Source organism: Ornithodoros turicata, chromosome 10 (assembly GCF_037126465.1).
Source record: "Ornithodoros turicata isolate Travis chromosome 10, ASM3712646v1, whole genome shotgun sequence".
Taxonomy (NCBI): domain Eukaryota; kingdom Metazoa; phylum Arthropoda; class Arachnida; order Ixodida; family Argasidae; genus Ornithodoros; species Ornithodoros turicata.
Window position 1 is genome coordinate 15,712,270 of NC_088210.1, and position 25,739 is coordinate 15,738,008.

At 46.7% G+C, this 25,739-nt stretch overlaps 1 protein-coding gene across 3 annotated transcripts in view; it reads left to right on the forward strand.

The window, feature by feature from the left end:
* Positions 1-25,739, forward strand: part of LOC135370651 (unconventional myosin-XVIIIa-like) — a 60,119-nt gene that overhangs the window by 18,939 nt on the left and 15,441 nt on the right. For all 3 annotated transcript variants that reach the window (XM_064604437.1, XM_064604439.1, XM_064604438.1), the window contains exons 17-23: positions 43-229; positions 940-1,138; positions 1,265-1,434; positions 2,380-2,508; positions 2,583-2,726; positions 2,816-2,905; positions 20,486-20,605. In XM_064604437.1, the coding sequence (XP_064460507.1) occupies positions 43-229; positions 940-1,138; positions 1,265-1,434; positions 2,380-2,508; positions 2,583-2,726; positions 2,816-2,905; positions 20,486-20,605 (1,039 nt within the window). The remainder of the gene's footprint in view (positions 1-42; positions 230-939; positions 1,139-1,264; positions 1,435-2,379; positions 2,509-2,582; positions 2,727-2,815; positions 2,906-20,485; positions 20,606-25,739) is intronic.

Consider the following 25,739-nt stretch of genomic DNA (forward strand, 5'->3'; position numbering starts at 1 on the left):
ACCGGGCCAAGCGGAAGTAACAGAGACCTTGTGTTTGCGCAGGGAACACATGAGTCAGATGTTCGCATCAGCTCGTGGTCTACTTTCAACGTGCATGAGCTCAAGTACGCTGAACCTTGATTGCGGAACGTCATCGCTGCGGCGCATACCCAGCATACGGCGGGCGCAGTCAGCCATTTCCGCCACAGCAAAGAGGAGGTCGTTACCACTGCAAGTGAAATATGCTATGGTGAGCACATCCTTTTTGCACGTGAACTGTGAAATACAGCACATGCTATGTAAACACAAGAGACATCTTTTGAGCTCCAAAGTGCTACCAACGTTTATGGAGGCTTTCGATTCAATGCATTTGGCATTTTTACGGCTCTTATGATAGAGCCTGAAGTTTTAGGGTTTTGCCCGACTCTTCCCCGAACTTGCACCCCGAATTGAAGGTTGCCTCTTTAGCGTGAAACCCGATTTTTACCCGCCAATTGCCCTCACTGGGATGTCTCTAGGAATGCACTAACTTACTTGTTTGGCAGCAAATGCAGTTAATACATCGCCATTTTTACCAAACCAGTACAGTTAGTTTGAGTAACTGAGCCTGATTTCTCCCCGGAGCATACTGGAAGTTTTTTCACCCGACTTCGCATGAATTTACATGCACAGTTTATTTACCCGATTTTACCCCTCGAATTTAGAAAAAAATATTTTCTGAAAACTTCAGGCTGTACTCATGAATAACCAAGACACTATTGTTTCACTATGGTTGTGATGGTGGTGACACTGTTCTCTCCCCCTCTGTCTCTCTCTCTCTCTCTCTTTGTTTTCTTCTTATTTTGTTCTTGAGCCTCTCACCACTGTTCCTGCACATTTTTTTAATAAATCGTCGACAAAGCTTCTGTTTAGGCCTAATCTATTTTTGTCAATGAAGCCATTACACGTTCTTACATGCAGGATGCCTTAGTGGACGTTCTGCGGCGTACGAGGTTACACTTCGTGCACTGCTTTGTTCCGAATCACGGAGCTGGATTGTGTAACCATCATCCTGCCTCTGGTACATCGCTAGGAGCAGATAACCAGTTCGACGTACCCCTGGTACGTTCGCAGCTTCACGGAACAAAGATACTGGATGCCGTACGGATACGAAAACAGGGTGCGTTATAATGTCTGTTGACTCCAATTTTGTGTGGATATGTTCGTTTTTAGTTTTTTTTTTGTTGTTGTTGTTATCAGGAGAAAACTTTATGCACTTCACTTTAACGAACCCCTCGTTTCGCAGGTTTTCCAGAAAATATGCTGTACATAGAATTCAAGAGGCGGTACGAGGTGCTCGCACCTGCAGAGAGCCGTGGTGCCATTCAGGAGATTGTGGACGGGAAAGCATCAGTTGAGGCTCTCTTACAGCATCTGGATATCGATGCTACCACCTACAGACTAGGTCTAAGCCAGGTGCGTAGAAACAGACGTCGAAATATAGTCTGTGTGCAGGGCCCCGTGTTTTCGGGTTTTATGTTTTTTGAAAATTTTGAAAATTAAGAAAGTGGCGATGAATAAATGGTATTGTGCATTGTTTCCAACTGTCATACTTGGCTCCCAATCCCTGTTTCCTTCTTTCCTGAATTCATGTACCCTGAATTTTCCTACATTCGAGAAAATACGGTAATTTGTGCAGTTTCTAAGGCACAAGAAAGTCTGAAAAGTTGGGGGTGCTCAAATGAGGTTAGGACACGCGTAGAACGACCTTTGAACGACCAGTTACGCTGTGGCATGTTGAGGCCCGTTCCAGTGCCCCCAGTATAATAGCATCTTTGTTAAAGCATCTATTGGGGAATCTGGTCAAAGTTTTGTGTGCCACTGCTTAGGAGACTGATTATGTTAAGATTTTGCTTATTTGTCTGAAAACTTCATACACCTCTGTTAAAGGGGTTGAGAAACCAAAAGCAACCCACTAAATGTATGGCATCGTTTCATTACTTTGTAGTCCATTCAGCTGACACGCAAGGTCCCACATTAATGACTTGGGACGTTTTTTTTTTACTATTGTGTTTTTAAAACTGCACTTTTTTTTCAAGCCACCGCAAACGGTGGCACCGAACAACTCTGGTTTTGGTTTACACGCTAGCCCGGAGTTCCCAAGGGTCACCGTGCTGAAACAGGTCTGCCGACCACCTTCATCTTTACAACAGCTTGCATCGTCATGGAAACTGAAAACTTCTCTCCTCAAACATGAGATGTCATTCCGAAAACGATCGTGGGCAATAGCTTCGTAACGTGGGATCACAGAGACTTACATTTTGATGTGCATGCTCAGTACACACAGATCAGTGTGTACCAGGTGATTTCTTCAGAAGTGGTTTCAGAACCCCTTTAAGATCCACAACAATCTACTTCCAGATCTTCTTGAGGTCAGGCACCCTTTCCACTTTAGAATCACAGAGGGACGAGAAACTTGCCAGCGTTGTAATACGCTTTCAAGCGCATGTGCGGGGCTACTTAGGACGACGTCGCTACCAAAAGCTCAAGGTTAGTCCCTGTTGGACTGCAGCAATCAATTTTTTATGTAGCACGCATTCAGTGTTTTGTGAACGATCTCTCAGGTCCAGGTATTGGCCATCAGATGTATCCAAAGAAATGTCAAGAAGTTTCTCGAGGTCCGCAATTGGACCTGGTGGCGTCTGTTCACCAAGTTGGCTCCGTTGCTCAACGTACATCGAACGGAAGAGGAGCTCAGGATGAAAATGGTGGGTCATCATGTCCCGGCGATGACAGTGTTCCCGCATAATGGTTGCTAACTGGTGTTGTGTGCCGTCCTTCTCGTTGGCCATCTTAGGAAGAAACGGAAGTGCTCAAGGTGAAGCTGGAGAAACTAGAAAAAGAGCGAGCCGAGCTCAAGCTGAACCACGACAACTTGGAAGCAAAAGTAGGTTACTTTTGGAGTTTTTCACAAGTGTTAACGTCATGAACGTGACCATGTTGCTGAAGTCAAACCAAGTGAATGAGCGAGAACTTGGAAAGCATTTGTGTTCCGTACCGTATTTATCCGGCTGTAACTAGGGTTGCCACCAGGCCGGTATTATACCGGCACGGCCAGTTATTTGCGCGCTCTGCCGGTTGCCGGTAGGAAGGTGATACCGGCAGCCGTTTGCCGGTATTTGTGGCTCAAGACCTTTCATAAGGGCATTTACGGTGTTTTCCCTTCAACATTCCACTACAGCTTGAACAAATCTGGAGCACAGACCTAACTCCGCAGTCACCAGTTGTTTTCTTAGTTATTCATTATTATTATTATTATTATTATTATTATTATTATAATTGTTATTCATAACGTCTTGTGTTTGGAGGGGACAAGAGCAGTGGTTGTGCAAAGCTGTTGGTGGTTGTGTCGAGCCAGCTAGAACGTTCCTCACCCACTATCCCTTTCTCACGACCCTTTCCTCCTTTCCCTCTATTCCACATCCTCTCCCTCAGCCGGTATTTTTCACTCTGAAAGGTGGCAACCCTAGCTGTAACACGCACCATTTTTTTTTTCTTACAAAAATTGATCCCCATGATGGCATGCATGTTAGAGATGGATACAAAATGAAAATCTTGCCATAGTTGTGTTCCACCTAAGAGCCGCACGTGTGAGCCCCACCCCTACTCTCGTTCCTATTGGCTAAAATAGCTATTCGCATTACTCTACATTGCAACAAGTAGTGCGCCGACCATTGAACTACAGGAGCCGCACCTCGCACGTGGAGTAACTATCTAAAGTGGAGTAACTTTTTTCGATGGAGTAACTGTGTTAGCAGGGTTCGCACAGGGTCTCGAAGCCCCTGAAAACCCTTGACCTGAAAGTCTTGTATTTTAAGACCTCGAAAGCCCTTCAACTTTAACATGAAAACCCTTCAATTCTGGGAGTGTTTCTTCACGAAAGCTAAGGCCACTCGTTTTCTGCTGCGGAAAATTCAAGATTCTGCGACTTGGAAGTTCCGCGATCTTCCGCGGCAAGCAGTCAACGGCTGCTTGAAATGAAAACACTTTATTTTCTTGGATAATGTGGGAACAAAAATATTTTATAAAATTACAGATTGAAAGCACTGTTGTGGCTCAGCATTACGTACATGATATCTTGCGTTCTCCTCTGACAAAGACAAAAGGTCTGTCGCCTGCAATCATTTTATGTCTGCTCAAAGATCTTATACCTAAGACACACGGCACGCTCTAAGGTCCTTTCTGCAAAAGGGGTGCTAAAAATCGCACGTGGCTCCAGTTATCGTTTGATAAGCGAACCATGAAAACCGCATTCCATTTTGCCGATATCAGAAGGTTCGCTTGCCAGACGGTAACGGGCGCCACGAGTGATTTTCGGCACTCCTTTTGTGAAAAGGCCTTTGGAGCGGCCGTGTATCTTAGGTATCACAGCGTCTACAGAGTTTATAGGAACTTTATAGGAAGATTATAGGAAGGAGCTTACAATACATGCCCTGTGGAAGTTACAGGACACCCTTTTTGTTTCTCGGCTGTAGGCATTATTTAAGAGTGTTTAAAGGCGAACTCCCAGACATCAAATCAAAGTCCCCCACTGCCACCGCTAAACTGCACATGGGAGGGACGCCGCCCCTTCCTCAGGCGAAATATGCACAATAAACTTGGGCTAACATTATCTTAAGCTAAACTACAATCTGTCTGTGCCGGTCCTGCAGCAGGGGCAGTTTCGTAAAGCAGGCTTCACCTCATGCAGGGAAGCTTCAGGTGGAGCCCACTTTCGGGAGGTGTCGTTCGTATTCGGCGAATAGTCGGATGTTCGGAAATCCGAATATTGGCTACTCGATTCGCGAATGAAATATTTCGAGTGATTGATATTTGATTCGAATTCGAGAACTCTAATATCCACATACCACTAAAAATAAGGGATTCCGTGAAATTCCGCAGCGCTCCCATGTGCGTGACGTCATGCGAATAAACTCCCATACTCTGAGAAAACCGGGCAACAAATTAATTCTACCTCCAATTTGCTGCATAGGTCTCGAGGGTAGTTTCAATACCTTTTTCGGGTTAATCATTACGGGTGTCTCTAAAGCCTGGTCCGCACTATTGCGTTTCAGTGCGTCCGTCTACGAACTGATGCAAGTCCCTGCGAAAGCGACGGACGCGTACATTCGCAGAGTTCAATTTTTTGACGGAGCGACCCAAAAAATGCAGGCCGTTGCCCCGGTAACCGTGCCTTATCTTCTTTTACTTCACTTCTCGTGGTACAGGCTGTAAGCCGTTTCTCGTAAAGTAGAGTCGCAAAAGTGCGGACGTGAATAGACGATTTTAAAAAGATGCGCGCGGCGCAAAGCAGCATGGGAACTATGAGGGAAACTGCTCCGTCGTCTGCTTCGGTTATGGTTTACCCTGGCTGACGCTGCTGCTGCGCACACCGGGAATGTTGTTGTTCTTCTTCTACCTCCGCCTCTAGCCGTCTCGTAATGCTGCGAGACGCTCTAAGTTCCCATGATCCCTTGCGTGCCACAAGTGGCGCTTGCTTTTCTAAAAAGGTCTATTGGAAACCCACGCGTCCCTCACGCAGAGAAGCCGACGGACGGACGGACGTATTGAAACGCAATAGTGCGGACCAGGCATAAGTCAGACCCTGCTCAAAGATAAACTCGCGTAAATCTAACAGGGTAAATGGTCGTAAGTGTGCAAGCTTAGTTCCGTTCCGTTATATTCTCTCGCTTTCCAAAGGTTCCCCTCGCGCCCGCAAAATAGGATACGAACCGCTGAGCGTGCCTCCGTGCGTCCAGTCCAAGTTTTCATCCGCTCCGCTGGAAATTTTGGACGTCGAGCTATTTTTGCAAGTACAACAAGCTAGTTCCAGCTGTATTTACAAAGAAGAGCCCGCAGACACGCTTCCAAGCCCTGCAATACTGAGCCACTGAAACAACAGGACGAAAGAAAACAACTACAATCTTCCAAGCGAAAGAACTGAGGAAAGAGGGCCGGGCTCACTGCCCTACATGAATAGGCCCTATTCACTGACGTCACCACGCTAGAGGGGGCTCCAAGAGGCAGAAACAACACCTCCTAACCTAAAGAAGGCCTGCTTCAAATAAAGGCTCCAACAATACGAGTGGCTGCCCGGCTAGAAGGTGGCGATGGAAGAAACCACCACCATATATCTACGTCAGGTGTACTTTTGGTTTCGGTTTTCGCTTGCTGCCACGCGCCGACGAAGGCCGCCAGTCACGACGTGCTTTCGCCCACGAGAGGGCATAGTATAAGTGTCCCTTCGATTTCTCCCTTGTCACCTCTCGGGTAGTTTTTTGTCATTAAAAGATTTGCTGTGTCTGAGGTTATTGTAATTGTATCTGTTTTCTGCGTGTCTCGAGTTTGCACACTTTGCATCTGTGTCTGTGATTATGTACGACGATAGGCTGAAGCAGACGATATATCCTGACTGTCGACGTGGCGAAGGAGCGACAGGGTGCCTTCTGTATCTAGCTGGCTAAGCTTGTGCCCTCCCAGCGGCACCTAGGTGATGAGGCTTGACCGCTAATCGACTTGACGTTGTCATTAGACACTGACGTTGTCACGGTGCACCGTACCGGACCGAATGGTATCCGAATCGGTATCTTACCTAATGGAATCAGTGGCTGAACCGAATAGGGCTCGTACTGCTCTTCGTCATTCTCCGTGACTGGTACAGCTGCAAGTATCCTATAGTTTCGTTTGTACCTTCTGGCTGGTATCCCGAGTCTTTATGATTGCGGTGTTCCTTGTGGTCCGCGACTTCGCTGTCCGCAGGCCAATCTTCAAACTCGAACTCGTAAAGAGTGTACCCGTCCCGATTGATTCTGACACTATACCTCCGTTTTATACTCCCCGACCCTGTTCATCACCGACAGCAACAACGCAAATCCAACGCAAATTAGTTCTGTGCAATTTCATGTAATGCACGGCAAGAGCAGACGCCGGATGTTGCGAGTATGCCGAAAATTCCCTCTTTGGAAAGTAAAAAAAGAAAAAGCTCCATGCACGCATTGTACTTCACGCCGAAGTACTCAGATACTAACACTTGAGCACACTTTCGAGTAGAGCTCTGACGTCAGAAGAACGAGAGAAACCACGTGATGGAATGTTTGTCCATTCACGAAGCAGCAGTAAAGGGGGAGGGGTACACGTCGACCGGCATTGGTCGACGGAAGAAATCACGCCCGCCAAGGGCATTAGGGGAGAGTGGGAAAGTGGGGAGCTGCGCAGGTAGCCGTCCTACTCAAGCGGCACACTAACTTAGCCCAATATTGGCTGGACATCGACGACACTAATCCAACATTGGACCGGTGTTGTGTCGCTGGTTCATTATACTGGTGCAATATATCGGACCAGCATTGTCAGCATCCAGCCAGTATTGGCTCGTATTGGTTCTCGTAAGCACGCAATCTCTTCCGCAATCCGTATCTGAAGTAGCCGCACGCCCCGAGGTTCCCGTCGGATGACTTCCGGTATTCACAGTGCCGAGTGTCTAAACATCTATTACTCCCTTTGCTGAAAAACTTGGAATGCAGATTCTACGCTGGTGTGAAATGAAATAACGTTCTTTTATATACAGAGTGTGTGCACACCCGTAATGCGTTGCCTGCACACACAACGAACTCCAGGTGGCGGCACACGACGATCAAAAAGAAAAAATCGTGTTACCAAACTCTGCGTAACACGGTCGGTCTCCTCACAGTTGCATCCAGCTGCCGCTTGGGGTGCCACCGGTGCACAAACCGAAATGAAGTCTCACATAATCCTCGTTTACACGAACCCGACATCAGCGGGTCGAGTTGGCTAGCGGGCTGAGTCGGATAACCCGACCCGATGATGTTTGCACGAACTCGCTCCAACCGGAGGCGATTGCAGCAGCGCCTAGAGCGCCTAGCAGTATCAGTAATTCCCCAATTATCCGAAGACTGCTATGTTGACGTCGGTATATGATATTCGAAATGTACGGAGATCAAAGTTGGAGTAGATATTGCTGTGTTGCACATGGTTTGGTTACCACGTTTTTTTTTTCCTCCTCGTCCGCCTCCTCTTCCTCTTTTTTTAAATTTTATTTGATAGCGTTGTTGATGTGCGTCACGGAAAATTCATCCGGCAAGCAGACGCCACTAGTTGCGTGCGCAAACGACGGTATACTTTATCTGCACGCACCCTGTGCATTTTTTTTTATGCGTCCCGGAGAAAAACGTCACACTTGAGAGAGTCATTAAATACACACTGCACCCAAGCCTGCAACTGCAACCCTTTGAAGGGGGTTCAACGCCACGAATGCCGACAGGAGAGGGGAAACCGCTTGAGACAAAGGGAGCCGTTTTAGTAACCGGGGAGAAGCGGGAGGGCGTAGCAGAAGGAAAGAGCACCGCTCTTGTCCAGCCGTCCTGTGTCTTCTGCAAAGCTTCCTTCTTATTTTATTTTTTTTTCTGTCCTTTTCATGGAGTTTTTTTTTTCTTTTTTCTCGTGCCTCCCTCCACCGTAATTTCTTTATTTCCTTCTTTATATACCGTTTTAAGTTTATGCACTATTTGTCTGTGCACTTGTTTGCCAACTGTCGTCTGCTTGTTCTTTTTCGTTGTGTTAACGCAGCCGTATTTTCGTACCTTCCCCGTTTTTCATGGCGTGTTAACAAACGTCCTCTAACAGCTGTTTTATTTCGTTGAAGTTGTTGCATATTTGCTGGTAACGTTGCATCGCACTGAATACTTGGCTTCTTTAAAGAGGAGTTTGGCGACGTCTTTCGTGTCCAGAATTTCAAGATGGCTGCCTGAATATCTTAGCGTTTTCTGGAAATTCTTCGACTGTGTGGGCAAGCGTCCATTTTTAGTGGTGCGTCGCGCCACAGATTTGACAACCGCGTTGCGAACAGTATCTGGTATTCTCACGGCGCCCCCAACGACCTCCCCCCCCCCCATTTTTCGCTATATAAATTTATTGTATAGTTAGGCAGCAGGAGGAGCAAGCCACTCCCGTAAATAACAGGGTAAACGTTGCGTTTATTCGTGCACGGGTACTAGGTCCTTGTCTTCGTCATCGTTACAATATGTTTAGTCGCAGTACACATTTCTTTTCTGCAGAAAGCGCCATTTCAAAGGGCATGTTCTGCAGAAGGTACCTACCATTTCAGACTGCATAACCCATGAAAAGTACCATTTCAAAGTGCATGTTCTGTAGACAGAAAGTACCATTTCAGGGCGATGTATTCCGTTTAAAAAGCACTGTTCCAGATGGGTGTCTTGCAAACACCATTTTCAACGCTGTCATTACACCTCTTAGTTGAACCTGCGGGATAAAAAAACTTAGGGGTTGTATTTACAAAAGTTACTCCCTTTTTATACGCTGAAAGATGCCGAAGAAAAAATTCCTGTGTACGGCATTCTAACACCCGTCTACAACGGCAAAAATTCTAAACGGGACTCAACAACGAAACTTGTTCGGAACAGCTACGTGTTTCGCGTTTTCGATTTGAACCGAAAAACACGGGCAAAATTACGTCGGTAAATTTTTTCATCAATCGTTTTTAACTAAAAAACGCCGCATACAAATGAATGTCCGAGGAAGGATTAGGAGGATTAATCACTGCGCACGTTAAATTTAACGAAAAAAAAAAAAGAAAAAGCTCGGCTTTCACGATTTAGGTACCGCCACTTCGCTTTGGAGCAATAAAGTGTTCCTTTTGTGATGTCTCACAGGGACTAATTTTGTATTGTTTTTTTTTGTAATGTTTTGTTTTGTTTTTGTTTTTTTTAATTACCTTGCGATTTATATTCGCTGATAACTGCAGAGCAGACAATGTTCACGCTAGAAAAACCACCGATCGCATAAAAAACACACACACCGAATCCGCCCTAAAATACAAACCGAAAGTGCGGAGCCCCAGGTATAAAACACGTGCACGGCCCATGCACTTCATCGCGGAGAGCACGCGCGCATGCGCATAGTGGGAGTGAAAGATCGACATTTTCCTCTTCCGCTCTCTAATTTCTCGACCGCGTCACGAGTATATTTCCACGCAACAGTATAACCAAAATGAAGATTTATCGGCCACCCGCGAGTAGTTTCTCCGTGAGTAGGAGCCGGGCGTATTTTTAGGGCACTTTTCCGCTGAAAGCGCGGGATCCCGTTGTGATTGCGCGCTCGGCGGGGGGTCTCCCGTCAGGGACACGCACACTCTGCCGTCCTCCGACGGCTGACGTCGTCATTGTCGTAATATACTCTCTATATACGTACGGACCGCATTGCGCAAGGCAGGTGATTCACAGACTTGGCCGATAGGAGGCGCTCATTTTTGGGTTTTTCTGGGTTTTTTCAACCGTGTCGTCTGCTACGAATTTCCGCCATCTTGACGCCCACGCACAGCTCGCGATGCGCTCACAAAGGTGTAGCTATATACGCTTAGCGACACACTACATTTTGGAGCTGAGTAGATACGTAGCAGAGGAGGTTTGAAAAAGTTGGTGAAATCGGTACACAGCATTCATGGCTGTTTCCTTCTTTCCGCGCTTTCTGTACACTCATCCACTTTGTCGGTTGGTTTCGGTTTTGGTTTCGCGTTACGGCCGAATGGATACAGCATTCGCTTGTTGGTGGTAGCTTCAAGGTAATGCCGAGAAGTAAGGGGGGGGGGGGGCGTTCGAATGGTATCACAGGTTCTGCTGTCTGAAGTTTTCCCTGTGTTTTCCGGGAGACTTTCAACACAGATGTCGGCACAGGTTCCCATTGAAGTCGGCCCAGGGCCCATACTAACCCCCCCTCCTCTGCCACTCTTTCCTGCTGCCCTCTCTCCTCCTGTCCATGTTTGTGCGCCGCTCATGACCACAGTTGCATCGCGGTGGTAGCGCGGAATTTAAGAAAAAAATCGTTTTTCAGTGCCCTCCGCATTGTCATCGTGCTGCAATGTGCGGAGTCCAGACCCGACGTCCACGGCCTTTTTGCCCGTTGCCGCACACAGGGGCTCGCTTTGAGAGCTCAAATATTTATACTCAAATGCTCTGTCAAATGCTCGGAAGTTTATGCGAAGTTTAGGAACTATTTGCAGTGTCGGGGAGTAGATTTCAGTGTCAGTGAACGATGGAAGCCCCTGAAAAGGTTAGCAGGCTGTAGGACTCGAACCCACATCTTCTGGATTGCCGGTCCAAGGCTCTACTAATTGAGCCAAGCTAACACACCTTCCCCCAGCGACTTCCAGAGGCGCGTCATCCGAAGGGACACATCAGCCACTCTCTCTCACTCAATCCCCTTTCACTCTTACATTTTTCTCACTCATACACACAATCATACGACGGGATCGACGCAAGCGGCAACCGTTGAACATGAGAGAACTGATGTTCTGAGGCTGGACCAACATAGAAGGACAAATACATACAAGCCTCAAATTGTATGTATTTGTCCTTCTATGTTGTTCCAGCCTCAGAACATCAGTTCTCTCATGTTCGAGGGGCTACTCACTTCCCAAGCTACGCCTTTTGTCTTCAGAGCGCTGCATTGCAAGCAAATGCGACAGTCGCATAAGATCCCCCCCCCCCCCCCCCCAGTAATTATAGCTGGATGCATGATGATGTTATTTGCTTCGGACGTCATCACCCATAGCGAAGCTCAGCCACAGACAATGCGACACGACATCGACTGACAACTGCCAATTGTTATACTATGTATCCTCGCTTTTCTTTCTTGTGTGCCATCGCTGTTAAGCTTGAAGGCGGCAGCTGTCCCGACGGATCAGATTGACGACACGAGCAGCTTTATGAGGATGTATGGCGGAAGAAAAACAGTCTCCTTCGAGCCGGTAACAACCTCGCTGCTTGTCTCGAACGCGATCCAATGGGGGGAGGCTTGCCAACTTGTAAATTATTCCTGGTACCACACAGATCGCCAAAGGGTGATTGGGTTTACGTCGGCTTCGTGGAGTTTGGGGTGAACGAACCCCCGAGTTAAGTGGCGGCGCTCTTTTAAATAAAGAACATCTATTGTGCGGTAATCGTTGCCTTTTTTTTTCCCCCTCAACACTTTGTTGTGCAACTAATTTAATAATTTCGCATAACTACCGTCTATCATACGGTTATACATCCCCATAGAATATTCTAGTGGAAGAAACGGCAAAAAAACTGTTCACTGGGGAGAAGTTAATTGTGCGGCGTCTTCTGTTGAGTAATTGCACGTTGATAGAACATTAGGCGTATGCTGCGCACGTATAGCAGACGACACAGCGCTGTCGTCTGCTACGGAATATCTTGTGGCTGAGCTGCAGGATATACTATCGATAGTCGGAAGAGCAGGAAATGACACGACATTTTGCCCATCTTCCGATGGAGTGTTCTGGGGGAATGTAGTTCGTGTGGACACACAGTTGGCGAGCGTCTTCCAGCAGTGACTTCGTTCCCTTCGAAGCTCCCGGAGCACCATCGGCGTAGCTGATTTCGGCGCTTCACGGCCGTATCAAATCGAATTAATGGGGGCTTTAGAATAGGGGACCCTATTTTTGCGTATCCAATGAACACAGCGCACGGCGATCGCAGACGAAGGTAACGCGAGAACGTTTTAGAATCAAGGTTTCTATGTCGCAGTCCAGAACGCAATTAGCGCCGTCAAGTGGTAGACGTAGATTTTTCTTTGTGAAATAAATAAATAAATAAATTCCTGAACTTCGAAAGGTTCGAAGTTTTGGCTCTGAATAGCGCTGCGTCATTTCTGTCATTCTTCATGCTGCGCACATATTTTTCTACTTTTAACTTGTCTGTAGCTCTTTGACACAACTTCTAGCGCTGCACGTGAAGAACACAAGTTCACTTTGGGACGAGTTTGGGCAACACCAGCTAGATAGAGAAAGCCTGTTCACTCGTCGACGTGACGTAACAACTAAGAGTCAGCCAATCAGGATCGTGTTTTCAATGGCCGTAGCCAATCACGAGCGTGCTTTCAGCAGTCGTAGCCATGGAGACGAACCGCCGTCGTCTGCGAGTGGCGATTGAACGTCCCCGTGCACTAAATGGGAAAAACTTTTAAAATAAAGCACAAAACAGTCCCATATCTTTCTCAAAAGCGCGTTGCACATTTTGTCTGCAGATTTCAGTCTGCAGGCCCGAAGTGAGGTGGAACCATTTGCGAGTTCTTGAATTCGCAGAACAGCGAAACGCAGCATTTAGCAGACGAAGTCTGACTTTATATGTCCACGTAGCGAAGGGAGGAGAGGAGGCATTAAGCAGGCCTTCTGTATCTAGGTGGCGTTGGTTTGGGTACCGACGTTTTCTTTTTTTCTTTGTTCTTTTTTTTTTCTCTGGTTCTTTTTCTTTGTTCTTTTTTTTTTTGCTCTGGTTCTTTTTTTTGCTCTGGTTCTTTTTTTTTGCTCTGGTTCTTTTTTATTTGCTCTGGTTCTTTTTTATTCTCTGGTTCTTTTTTTCCCCGGTTCTTTTTTACCCCGGTTCTTTTTTACCCCGGTTCTTTTTTTTAAGCCTGTAGGCGCTGACGTGCCTAATTCTAGGGCTCACAATAATGCGCGCATCTAAAACCCGAAGCGCTTTTTTGGTGTTCTCCGCACGCGCGCGCAGCGGCTAAGACGCCATTTCTCTTAGGTCACCCGTTGTAAAACTGCCTATTAGTTCGATAATGGCTCGTTTAATGTGCAAGTGTTTAACACTTTCCTTTCATCCAGCCCGGCAAATTCCCGCTCTGGCGGGCCGCGCGCGTTAGTGCTGCATGCGACGTCGCCTTCCTATGCTCGTAGGACGTTTTCCCCTCAAAATAGCCACCGTTGCGAATCGTGTTGAAAAATGAATGGACAGCATCCGACCTACTCGGCAACCGCGTCTGCCCACCCAACCGCTGTTATGTCGTCACCCAATGCGCGCCTTGCCGGCTCGCTCCGATATTTGTGTCGCAGTCAAATTATAGTACACCGTAGTCATATTATGGCGCGTGCGCCTGTGCTCGACAAAAAAGTTTTTATTGGACTGGGCCAATGAGGTCAGTCGCGTCGCGAACGTAAATAAAAATATAGGACTCGTCTCTTCTTGCGCTCTGAAAAAAAAAAAAAAAAAAGTTTTGGATGCTCTCCACAGCATCGGAGCCAGTTTTGCCGGGCGTCAAATCTGAGACTGCAGGTCAGACGTACAAAACGCTGAAGAGTTTCTAGTACGAAAAGGAGAGTAAGACAGGGGTAACGAGGAAGTTGTTTTAAAAAGCTGCTGTTCAGGATAAACTAAACATGACCATCATTAATCTTGAACAGGCTGGCAACCTATTGGTTAACAAAGCTTATAAAAGCAGCTTTCCGAGGTTATGATAACTCCCAGAGCTCTTCAATGTTTTGACGCGAACATCGAAGTGTTTATTATCTGAAAAATGCTTCCGAGATCGGTTAGCTACTAGCAAAATATTCTTGTTGGCGTTATATGGAGTTCATTGTTTGCCATGTTTACGTTCGTTTGCTCGCTTAACACGATTTTTTGTGTATATTTCTGTCTTTCTCTCTCTCTTTTTTTTAGCTTTTACATCTTCCTTAACCCATATGCAAAACACATGATGTGCCGTAATAAGATTGAGGTGTTTATTCACACTGTGACGGGATAGCAGACGACGAAACAGAATTTTGTCGTCTGCTTCGAAAATTGGCAACGTGTATTGGTTAGTTGGGACCGCGGCTGGCAGCCTTTGTGACCCTATAGAAGCAGCTTTTGCTCACATATTAGACTGATCTTTGCTACTTTATGGAGAAATGGAATCAAACTGGGTTTCTAACTCACATACTAATGAAGAAGGCGTATTTCTGCAGTCAACCGGGAGCTACGTAGCTCAGCTTTTACTCCCAGCAGTTTCTCTTTTCGGCTGATATTTCGGCTGATTCTTCGTTCAAACCAAGCAAAGAAAATGGAATATCATTAGAAAAAAAGAGTGAATGAAGTAATGAGGTGCTGGAGTAATCAAATATAAGAAGGTTTGCGCAACGTTGGCAGAGTGAGCAATCTTGATCCGGGCTCTTTGGGGCGGCCCGTTTGTTGTTTTTGAATCTGTTCAGCGGCACGAAGAGCCAGAAAGTTATTCAACCGTAGCCAGGTCCTCGGAGATTTATTTGAACAGCTGAATAAGAAAGTAGGGAAAAGGACGGGCAGAGAGGAGAGAGAGAGTGGAGAGCAACGCTGGGCACTGCAAGAGTTGGTAAACGAAAGTTGCGGACGTCTGTGTTTGGGCGGCGAAAGGGTTCTGCGCCCACAGCGATTTTTTTTTTTTGTTACTCTTTTTTAACCTTCATCATTACTCTTTTCTTTTTTCTTCTGCTTTTAAAAAGAGTTCGCTGTAGGAGAGAGTTGAAGAGGACGCAAGAAAAATAGCGAGTGCTTTCACTGCAATTCAAATTTATTTTGCGTACTGCTTATTAAAGTGACAGAAGTTCAGTTTCTGTTTGCTCTTTATATTTCATTTTATTCTCTTTGGAAGTTTCAAAACTTGGAATGTATGTATTCTTTGCTGGGACTGTTTAACAGGGCGTGCCGAAATATAGTCCCGCTCTGTGCTTCATAGGTATATTAAATGAAATAAGTTCCTCGAATCCTTCCTTGCATCCAAGTGGAGGTGCAGGTCACGAAAAAATACCGCGAAGGATGCAAGGCATTTATTGGCACACTGCCCATACATGCAATCACTTTAACATAACTACAGGTTACGATCTTCGAATTGGTCAGGAACTGTATAATGCTCGGGGCAGTTTTACACCTTCTTTGGCGAAGCAGAGGAAAACTCGGCGTTTGTTTCCACCAACGTTGAGAGCCCTGTATGTACGTCCGTAACAGTTGTGGAGGGAGAAGGTAGAAGTTACAACGAACAGCGAGCAACCGAAGAGCAGGAACGGAAGATTACCGTGAATGGTATCGCATTTAAACGCGATCGACAGAATGCCCATACTGTGTATTCACACGAGCGACATTCCCGAGAATACGCCAGCGGAAGCAGAATATATTTCGTAGCAGACGACAGTGTCGATGGTGTCGTCTGCTATGTGCGTAGTGCGCCATTCCCAATATGCCGGCAGCGTGCGAATGCTCAACGTAACCGCCCCCTAAGCACTTTTTTCTTATTCTTCCACTAGAATATTCCTTGGGGATGTCGCTCGTTTGAATACACGGGTAGATGCAAAAAAATGTTTTCGCATTATCTTTCATCAAATATGCTTGGATCGTTTCGCTCTCTTCAAACACTTCCACACCCCCGCGGAAGGATATCCCGGGGATCCTTGGTGCCAGGCTCCTCGTCAGGCTAATATCATGCTAATATACCTGGTAACCTCATTTCATTTTCTATGAAATTGAAATAAAATGAAATGAAATGAATTTAATTGAATGTGTAACCTCAAAATATATGGCGTGCCGTAATAAGATTGAGTTCTGTATTCTCATTGTGGCGGGATAGCAGACGACGAAACAGAACCTTGTCGTCTGCTTCGAAAATTGGCAACGCCTAGTGGCTTCTAGCGATTTTACAGCACCCCCCAATCTCTTTATATGAATATACGTAGCAGTAGCAAGTTGTAGCGGCCGTCACACATAAACCCAGAAAAATTCAAAGACCACAACCAAACGGAAAGCCTGTGCAAACGCCTGGGATATCATCTCGTATTTATAGTGCCCTATACCAGTCGATTCTATAGCATGCCCATCGCCATTTCTGCGGTGCATATATGCCGTGGAAGAACGTAAACTATCTTGTTCAGTAAGACATGCGCGAATAATAGAAATCACGGTTGAGCAAAACCGTAAACAATAACTTCAATGTATTGTCACGCTTGTCATATATTGTTGCAAAATATTTCATTGCAGTAATACCGTCCCCCTTTTCGCGAGCTAATATTACCGAAGCGAATCGCTGATTATATTGCGAGCACGCAGAATGAGGCAAGCTACTAGGCGCGAACCATGTCCAAGGTATCATTTCCTTCGGAATGAGACAACGCGGATAGGCGGTACAGTTTGTGTGATGTATTGTCTATCCCAGCTACTTCAGTCTCAAGGAAATGATAGTTGGAAGTACCACCAGTCATCGCGCATTTGTGTTTGCTTACCTGCCTGCATGCATGCCCACCCAACTATAAATGAGGCCCTGTGTTTTCGTGTTTTATGTTTTTTGTTTTGCAAATCGGGTGTTATTTTAGGGACCGTAACATCGGGCAATATCGGGTGAAAAAAAAAAAAAAGTGCTGTTCGCGTTTTACATGAACTATAGAGATGCGGAGCATAGCGTCCTCTAGTGCCGCTATATTGGTGGCTAAATTTGCACTTTGCCAAGTTAGTTTTCGGGTTTTTTCGAGTTTTACCCCAAGTGACGATGATGGAAATCCGGGAGTAAAAACGGGTTTTACCCTAAAACGCAGGACGCATCCCGTTCGCACGCTGCTCCATTACTCCCCCAGAACGTCTCCGGTTCGCCGACTCGTTGTGAAACGGTTACATTCGTCCTGCCCGACAAGATCGACGCACGTTGAACCTTAATATCACGCTCTCATCGCCACCAACTTCGATAGCATCCGTTGCCCTCCCTTCCGGCCAAAACTCCCTCCGAGCCCCGCTCGAAATAGTCCCCGCGCCGGCACCACCAAGGTGATGCCGATTTGTCTTTTTACACCGACGGGACCCCTGCCAAAACGCGGTCCTTTCCCTCCTCAAACACACTCCGGCCTTGCCTGGCCCGACCCCCTCTCCACCCCTTCAAAGCGAAGAATAATGGTGAAGTCGGAGTCGGTGTCATAGCGCCGGTAGAGCTTGAGTGGAAAGGGAGATTCAGTCCTGGGCTTCTCGTCCAGGAAGCTGGCTCTGGCAGGTGTGCTGCTTGATGCTTTGCAGCTTACTCGTGCGTCCGCTTTAGCCGTGCCTGTGCAGTGGGTCTGGATCGTACTGCGGGACTCGTGGTGAAATTTTGGTGTGGTGCACCGCGACCATGCGGACTTTGTTGCGCTGAAGGCTTTTCACGGCGTGGCTTTCTGACTTTTTTGGTTTCTGGAATTTGTGCAGATTTGTGGCGTGCAACTTACTTTGGTGCAAAAGACCCTTCCTCGCCAGGAGGAAGCTGTGTTACGTTTGTACTCAGTACTTGTTTTAACGACGTTTTCGCTGACGCTCTATAGAAGTATGCATTGTGCAATGGACGGCCAGGACTCTCTAAGCTGTGTCAAGCGAAAGCGGGGGATTTAAACGACTTTCGTATATCGCGAAGCGAACTGTGATTGTAAGAAACGAAGATGATGCCATTTACGCAGACTTACGCGGCGAGCTCGGTCACGTCGACCACGGTCGAGACGGCAAGAACCGTAGTTCTGACGAAGCCCGCGGGAAGCAACAAACCTCCGCCTGATGGCGGGACGTCTCATGCTAGCTCCTCCTCTACGCCTACCTCCGCAGAAGGTAAACTCGTCAACGGTTTCGCTTCTGAGCACGGAGGCCCAAGGGCGGGATTCGACGGGTGCGCATCTCAGAATAGCGCGGTCACTGCTCCTGACGACGACTGCAGGGAAGGCGCTCCCGCGAAAGACGTCGAGAAGGAACGTCACTACAACGCCTTCATGGAAGCACGACTCAAGCTGGGGCAGACCAGGACGGTGGCCGAACCGCTCAAGAAGCTGAAGGCAGTCCAGCAGCAGACGGATGTCAAGGTCTTGCGGCGAGGGTCAGCGCCCGTCTTCTCGCAGGCGATGCTGAGACGGCCGTCTGAGCGGCGTCAGTCAATGGTGAAAAGCTTGCCCGATGCCAAGACTGACGGGGCAAAAATAGAAGGCGGAAAAACGCCAACAGTCAATGGCGTCCAAGACGTAACGCCACCTGGTCGAGCAAAGTCGAAGACGCCGCCCGACGTGAGAGGGAGCTCGAGGTCGTCGCCGGTGAAGAGCAGGACGCCGTCCACGTACAACGGAACCAGCATCATGAACGGAGTAACGACCACTGTGGTGACCCTTGCCGATGTTGCCAAGAAAGAAGAAGCAGCGGTCAGAACCAAGAAAGCGCCTACCACTTTGCGGCTAACGAAGAAGCCGTCTCTCGACAGTACCGAAAAAAGTAATGCGTCGGAGGCGTCCAAGGCGGAGGACAAGGTGTCGGAAAGCGCGAAAGAGACGAGTGACGTGAAAAAACCATTGGGACCCAAAAGGTCCACCCTGGCGCCCGTACCCATGCGCAGGAGAGCTCCGACTTCAAAGAGTGCGGACACCGGTAGTCAGGAGCCGTCGCCAGCTGTCAACGGCACAGAAAGCTGTTCGGGTGCTGTTGACGGAACTTCAAGGGTCGACGACAAGTCTAGCGTCACGACATCATCTTGCTCGAAGAGCCAGGACACGACTGCTGTGAAAGAAGTAAGTTGTTCTGAGGAGACTTTCCGAGAAGTTCATTCTACGAAAACTACCATTAATGGCTTCACGTCGACAGAGTATAAGGAAGTTACGGAGGAGAAAACACAAAAGGCTACTTCCGTTCAAGAACTGTCGACCGCAAGTACGGGTGCTGCAAGTCCGGGGTCATGTACGGGCGCTGTCCCTGCGTCACCCGTGGTGACGCTGAAGTCAGACGTTGTGGATAAAGACTGCAACCCTACTGTAGCTCCACAAGCGGGCATACGTCCTGATAATGAACCAGAGACACTTACAGTTAAAACCAAAGAGTCTACGAATGAAGCAAGTAAGCAAATGGAGGAATCGACGAGGACCACCATGGTTCGAGGCGCGACGTTTTCTGTCGAATCAAGTGCGTCATCTGTCAAGACAGCTGCTGTTTCGACGGTGACAAAGAACAGAACTGTTGAGGCAAAGACTCAGATGCAGAAGGTGGATATTAAAGACTTGAGGACGTTACTTCGTACCCCTTCTCCTCAACCCCCGAAGGAAGATGATCTCGTCGAAGATAAGCAAAGTTCCAGGATCACTGAACGGAGAATGTCCAAGACTCGTGCTGGATTGCCGAGATCTGGCGCGAGACCAGCCGAAGAGTCGATGAAGGTCCACGAAAGTTCAGGGGCCATCCAGAAGCCATCTAACACTAATGGCCATTTAAACGAATCTAGTCAAGCGGTGACCGCGACCCCCAAGATAATTACCAGGAAGCTGTCGGCTTCTGACGAGAAACAGCAGTCGAGGTTCCTCAAGAGCAACAAGACGTCGAACACCGAACGAAAGTACTCCAAGACCTCCAATTACAACGACGACTACGACGACCTGAGTCCTCCGGGAAGCATTTCGGAGGCTTCGACCAGCGGTGTCTCCTCCATGTCCGGGAGCACGCAGCGCGACTCTGGTGCGGCGACGCGTCGTCCCAGCACCCTGAGCTGGTGCTCGGACACGTTCTCAACGGCGACTCCGTCGCCGTGCGACGCCGCGAACCTCAGGTCGCGCTCAATCTCGGTCGAGAGCGCGGAGTTGGACGATGTACTCTATAAGCCGCGTTCCTCGGCGTCAACGTACCGTTCAATGTTAACGGGGAAATGGACGAAAGGGATGCAGTTGGTTAACCTGGGTTCGTCGGCCCCGCAGGTGAGCGAGCTATGGTCGGACCTCAGCCAGGAGCAGGCGGCCTCGGTCCAGGCGGCGGAGATGCTGGATGCTGAGAGTGCCGAAAGGATGAGGCTGGAGAAGGAAGTGCGTGAACTTCAGGTGAGTGACTCCTCCTGTGCTTCCTCATTCCGTAATATCCGTAGAGTCAAATTAATGTGAGACAGCGTAGTTTGTGCGCGGATGGTCAAGGTCTTGAGACCAACAAGTACAGTGGGGGGGATATTGATTGTTTTCACTCAACGAAGCTCCTTCGAGCAGCTAGGTATCATACTGCGAACGCATCTTTGGGACGCATTCAGGAATATGATGGTGACTACAATAATAAAATGTAAGATACTAAAACAAGCGCGGAACACGGCGAATACGGGACCAGTCCGATTTGTCCAGCACACGATGGAAAGTAATATTTCGATACCAATTCAATTCCAGTTCAATTTTCCAGTAGTAACAAGAGGCTATTTTCATGCCACAAAGTTCCATCTTCACACAGCCACCTTTGGGTCAACGCGAAAGTTCAAACAAAACACTTCCGCATTAATCTCCGCGCCGAACCTCTTGCTCCCAGAGTAGGAAGAAGCACACGATGTGAAAGAAAAAACACTTGCGTGAAAATGTTTTTCTCCTGAAATCGACAAAACAGCTCTAAGCAGTGGTTTGAAGTGGTTGCACGATGCAACGTATTCTATAGAACAGTTAGCAATCTACCGAACAGTATGCCATGTGTTTAAAGGACAGTAGAACAAACTTGAAAGAGAGGGAAACCATATGATCATAATGTATGATCATACCTTTTTCTCTTTTTCTTTTGTCAAAGTAACTTGTGGTAAGTTCCAAGTATCCTTTTGTTCGATGCTGGTCTACAAATATGGCAAGCAGTGTTCTCCTCCCCCTCTAATGGGGTAGCACGTGGACTCCGCTTCCTTGTTGTTGCGCGGTGAACGCTACAAATTCTGTTTTGACCGTGCATTAGGACGTTGATCATAGCGACGAGCAAGTCTATTTATGATGACAGAGGACACTGTGTAGCAAGATTAAAACTTGGTGCGGTTCTACGAAATGCGCGTAGAGGGTAACTCATGGACCCTAAACTTTCAATTCCTGCTTCGTGCGCCGTTGAAGCATCTCATTACGAGATCAAAACCATCAAACGCCTCCCTAGAGAAGTACGCAAAGACGCTTATTTTGTCATATCAAATATTGGTATGGTTTTCGTATATCAAAACTATTATCAAACGTCTTGTACCGCCCATCGTGAGATCAAGATCCGCATTAATCATGGAAAGGTCAAGAACTAAAAAGTGTATATTAGGTAGCAAGTAACTTGAAAGTAACTCGGTGCTTTTCCAAAGTACCTCAGGAACTTCAAATTCATTTCAGATACACTTTTTGCGCAGCAACTTAACTGGTAACGAGTTCCTTTTTTGTCGAGTAACTTCCACATATCTGCTACTACGCCGCAGCAGGATTGCTATTGGTTGCAAAAAACGCTTCGCTGCCACTGTCAGTTGAAAGTGGGTCCTTCAATGCATCTCCTTCCGTTTCAGCAATTTGAGCAATGGCCTCCAAAAATCGGGAACCGCGAGGCTCTGACGTCTTTAAAAGCTGACAGCTGTAATACAGTGTTGCGAGGACAGACGCGACAGCCTTCAAAGTCTTGGCACCGACTGCTCGACCATTTTGAGCTGGAACTTACAAGCGCAGCAAGACTCCACTTTTCAGACACACTACTTTCAAATTTTTAAGAACTAACAATTTTGAAAGTAAGAGTCATCACTACATGGCAAAGAACCTTCTTTGCCATGTAGTGATGAGGTGGCTGTGCTTACCAACCGTAGGCATACGGGGATGTAGGCATACCTCTGAATGCTTCGCTGATAAACTCAATGTTGCTGATGAGCGTGACATGCACAAGTGTCGAAATATGCTCGGTGCTTTTTTATGAAGATTAAGGCAGTGTCTTTATTCCAAACAAAAATGCATTGTTCCATTCAGCGTGTCTTACATTAGACAATGCAAAATGATGCATACAGTAATGTAATTACTTTTTTTTTACTACTGGTTTAGAATGGACTAGAAACAGGGCACGCGGTCATGCTTCTAAGTACTGCATAAGCTGGACGTGAGGCAATAATTACCGCGAAGCAATATTTTACACGTATGCTGTGCTTTTATAAGGTCATGACTTTCATGCAATGTAGCAGCTCCGGCGTACTTGTAACCAATTGTTAAAAAAAGAAAAGAAATGAAGAAGAGCATTACCTCGCGATCAATTCTGTGTTGCTTTTAAGTAGCAGACTATTGTACTGCGCTTCCTGTATACCAGTCTAGCCTCCTTCCACTGAAGACTCGAGGGTGCGTCAATTATGCGGACAAACTTTATCTTAGCGTTGTTTTTGTTGGCCACTACTTTCACATTGGCGAGTCTTACACCCCTGCAATTGCTGGCGATCAGCCGGTAAATTGAAATATCTACCCTCCCTAAAAATACTGAGGAGCGATTTAAAAATATAGTATAAATAGAAACATCTTAGCGTTGTTTTGTTGGCCAGTACTTTCACATTGGCGAGTCTTACACCCCTGCAATTGCTGCCGATCAGCCGGTAAATTGAAATATCTACCCTCCCTAAAAGAAAACTGAGGAGCGATTTAAAAATATAGTATAAATAAAAACGTCTTAGCGTTGTTTTGTTGGCCAGTACTTTCACATTGGCGAGTCTTACACCCCTGCAATTGCTGCCGATCAGCCGGTAAATTGAAATATCTACCCTCCCTAAAAATACTGATGAGCGATTTAAAAATATAGTATAAATAAAAACATCTTAGCGCTGTTTTGTTGGCCAGTACTTTCACACTGGCGAGTCTTAACACCCCTGCAATTGCCGCTGATCAGCCGGTAAATTGAAATATCTACCCTCCCTAAAAATACTGATGAGCGATTTAAAAATATAGTATAAATAAAAACATCTTAGCGCTGTTTTGTTGGCCAGTACTTTCACACTGGCGAGTCTTAACACCCCTGCAATTGCCGCTGATCAGCCGGTAAATTGAAATATCTACCCTCCCTAAAAGAAAACTGAGGAGCGATTTAAAAATATAGTTTGGTGACACTGCACTCTGAAAAGCCGGCCTTCGCGGTTTCCCAAAGTGGGCGTATAGCGGAAGGACTGTCACATCGGGCAGGGTGTCGCTATTCCGAGAAGTCTATTTTCACCGCATGGTCGCCATCGTCTGCGGAATTCAAGCGGAACATAAGCTAGTCTGCTTCCCTGTGTTCAATATTTTTAGTTTCAGCATTCCTAACTTTAACCCTAGCTTTCTCTCGTGAAAGCAAATGACGCGAAAAAGAAGAAAGAAAGAAAAAAAGAGAAAGAAAGATGTTGTTGACAATGAAAATTAAATATCGGAGATTCGTCTGGGCGGCCGGCGAGAAACATCGCTTTGCGACGCTGTGGCTCTCTGCCCGGAATACTTTGGGCGCATTTCGCATGCCACGCACCCGCGTGTGACACGCCTGCGGCATTTTCCTCCCGCCACTTAACTTTTTTTTTGTAAAAACTCGCGAATCGTCTCAGCCGCGGGCCTGACTGGATGGATATGCGGTGACAAGTCGCGGCACTTCATGTCGAACGCGGGCGCGATTCGTTTCGGAGCGAAAGGTAGCTTTCGCCGCACGACACCGGTGTCATGCCGTCAAAGCACGCTTTACAGGCACTTCCTTTTTAGAACGGTCGCGCTTCAAGTACGGTTGCGCGGGATGGCTCCGTTCCTGCAATATCATCACTTTGAGCTTTTATTTCCGAAACATCGTGTGGCACGAAGCCAGCTCGGTTTTTCCGGCGTCATTCGTCAAGCTTCTCGCAGTTAATTTAAGCACGACGCCAAAGGATCCGAACTGAGACGTTTCCCCTTTTGGCTGCTGGCCGTACCCTTGATGATCTTTTTTTTTTTAATATTTTATTCAAATTTGATATTTTCTTGAACCTGCTGGAGTCTCAGAACACCGCAGTCACGCAAGGTCTCAGACAATCGAAGTTTCTGAAAGTCAAGGGACCTCCGTAGACAAGAAAAAAAAAAAGAAAGGAAAAGCACGGAGGATGATCATTTAATTGCAAGGCGAAGTCATTTCGATATATGTAACACGGAAATACGGAACAGAAACGCAATGAAAGTTACTAGTACAGCTCCCGTCAAAGTTAATAATAACGTTGGAAAAAATTGTTTCGTTTCCGTGCGTGATAACAGCTGCCCTGGGGGCCACTGAGGGAATTTTAAGTGAATAAGATCCTTGCGTTAAACTAACAGAATAATTTTGTTCAATTAAGATATCCTCACGGCCCCAAGGGTTGCTGTAATTGCTCTCCGCAACGACCACATTTTTTTCCAGTGTTATTATTAACTTTGACGGAAGCTGTACCGCTTTACAATGTTACACTTTCAGCTTCAGCTTTACAATGTTTCAGCTTTCAGCTTTACAATGTTAGCCACTATCAAGGTAGCCCCCTTTGGAAACCATACAGTTAGCACAGTGCCGTCTCCACAAGGCGGAACATTTTTAGAAATCTTTGGGAACAGCAAAGTGCTTTCTTGTCACATTCGTTTGAATCTCCTGAACATCCTTAAATCTTTTTTGTTTCAACTGCATTTTGATTTTTTTTTCACAGTGTTTTAGATGATTCCCCACTGTGACCTTTTCAGTTTCCCAAAAATCAAAATGCAGTTGAAAGACAAAAAAAAATCAAATGATCGGGAGATTAAAAGTAAAGTGATGAGACTGCCCTTTGCTGTTTCCAGAACAGACTTTGAAAAAAAATTTTCAGACAGTGGCAGCAGTGCTGGGCTAAATGTGTGGTTTCCAAAAGGGATTCTACCTCAATGACCAGATTTCAGATTTGTAAGTATTTTACTTTTTAAAATATAAATACATCCTGGATAGCACGGTAGACCAGGGACATGAGCCAGAACTATTTAGGTAACAAAATACTCCCATATCACATGCAAACGTCGAATGTACTGCCCACATCCGTGATCGATGTTAGCTTAAAGTACCTCCGCAGCGGTTCGCTTCCGCGTTAGTTTGTGAACGTCCATCATCTGTCACATCTGTCAGCGGGGCGGTTGCAGATGACATTGAAATCCTCGCTTTCTGTGCCTTTCAGGAGAGGGAAGAGAGGAGAGGAGATGGAAGAGCCGACTCTCAAAAAAAGCAGTCGATATGTGGTCACGGGGCGTTTTG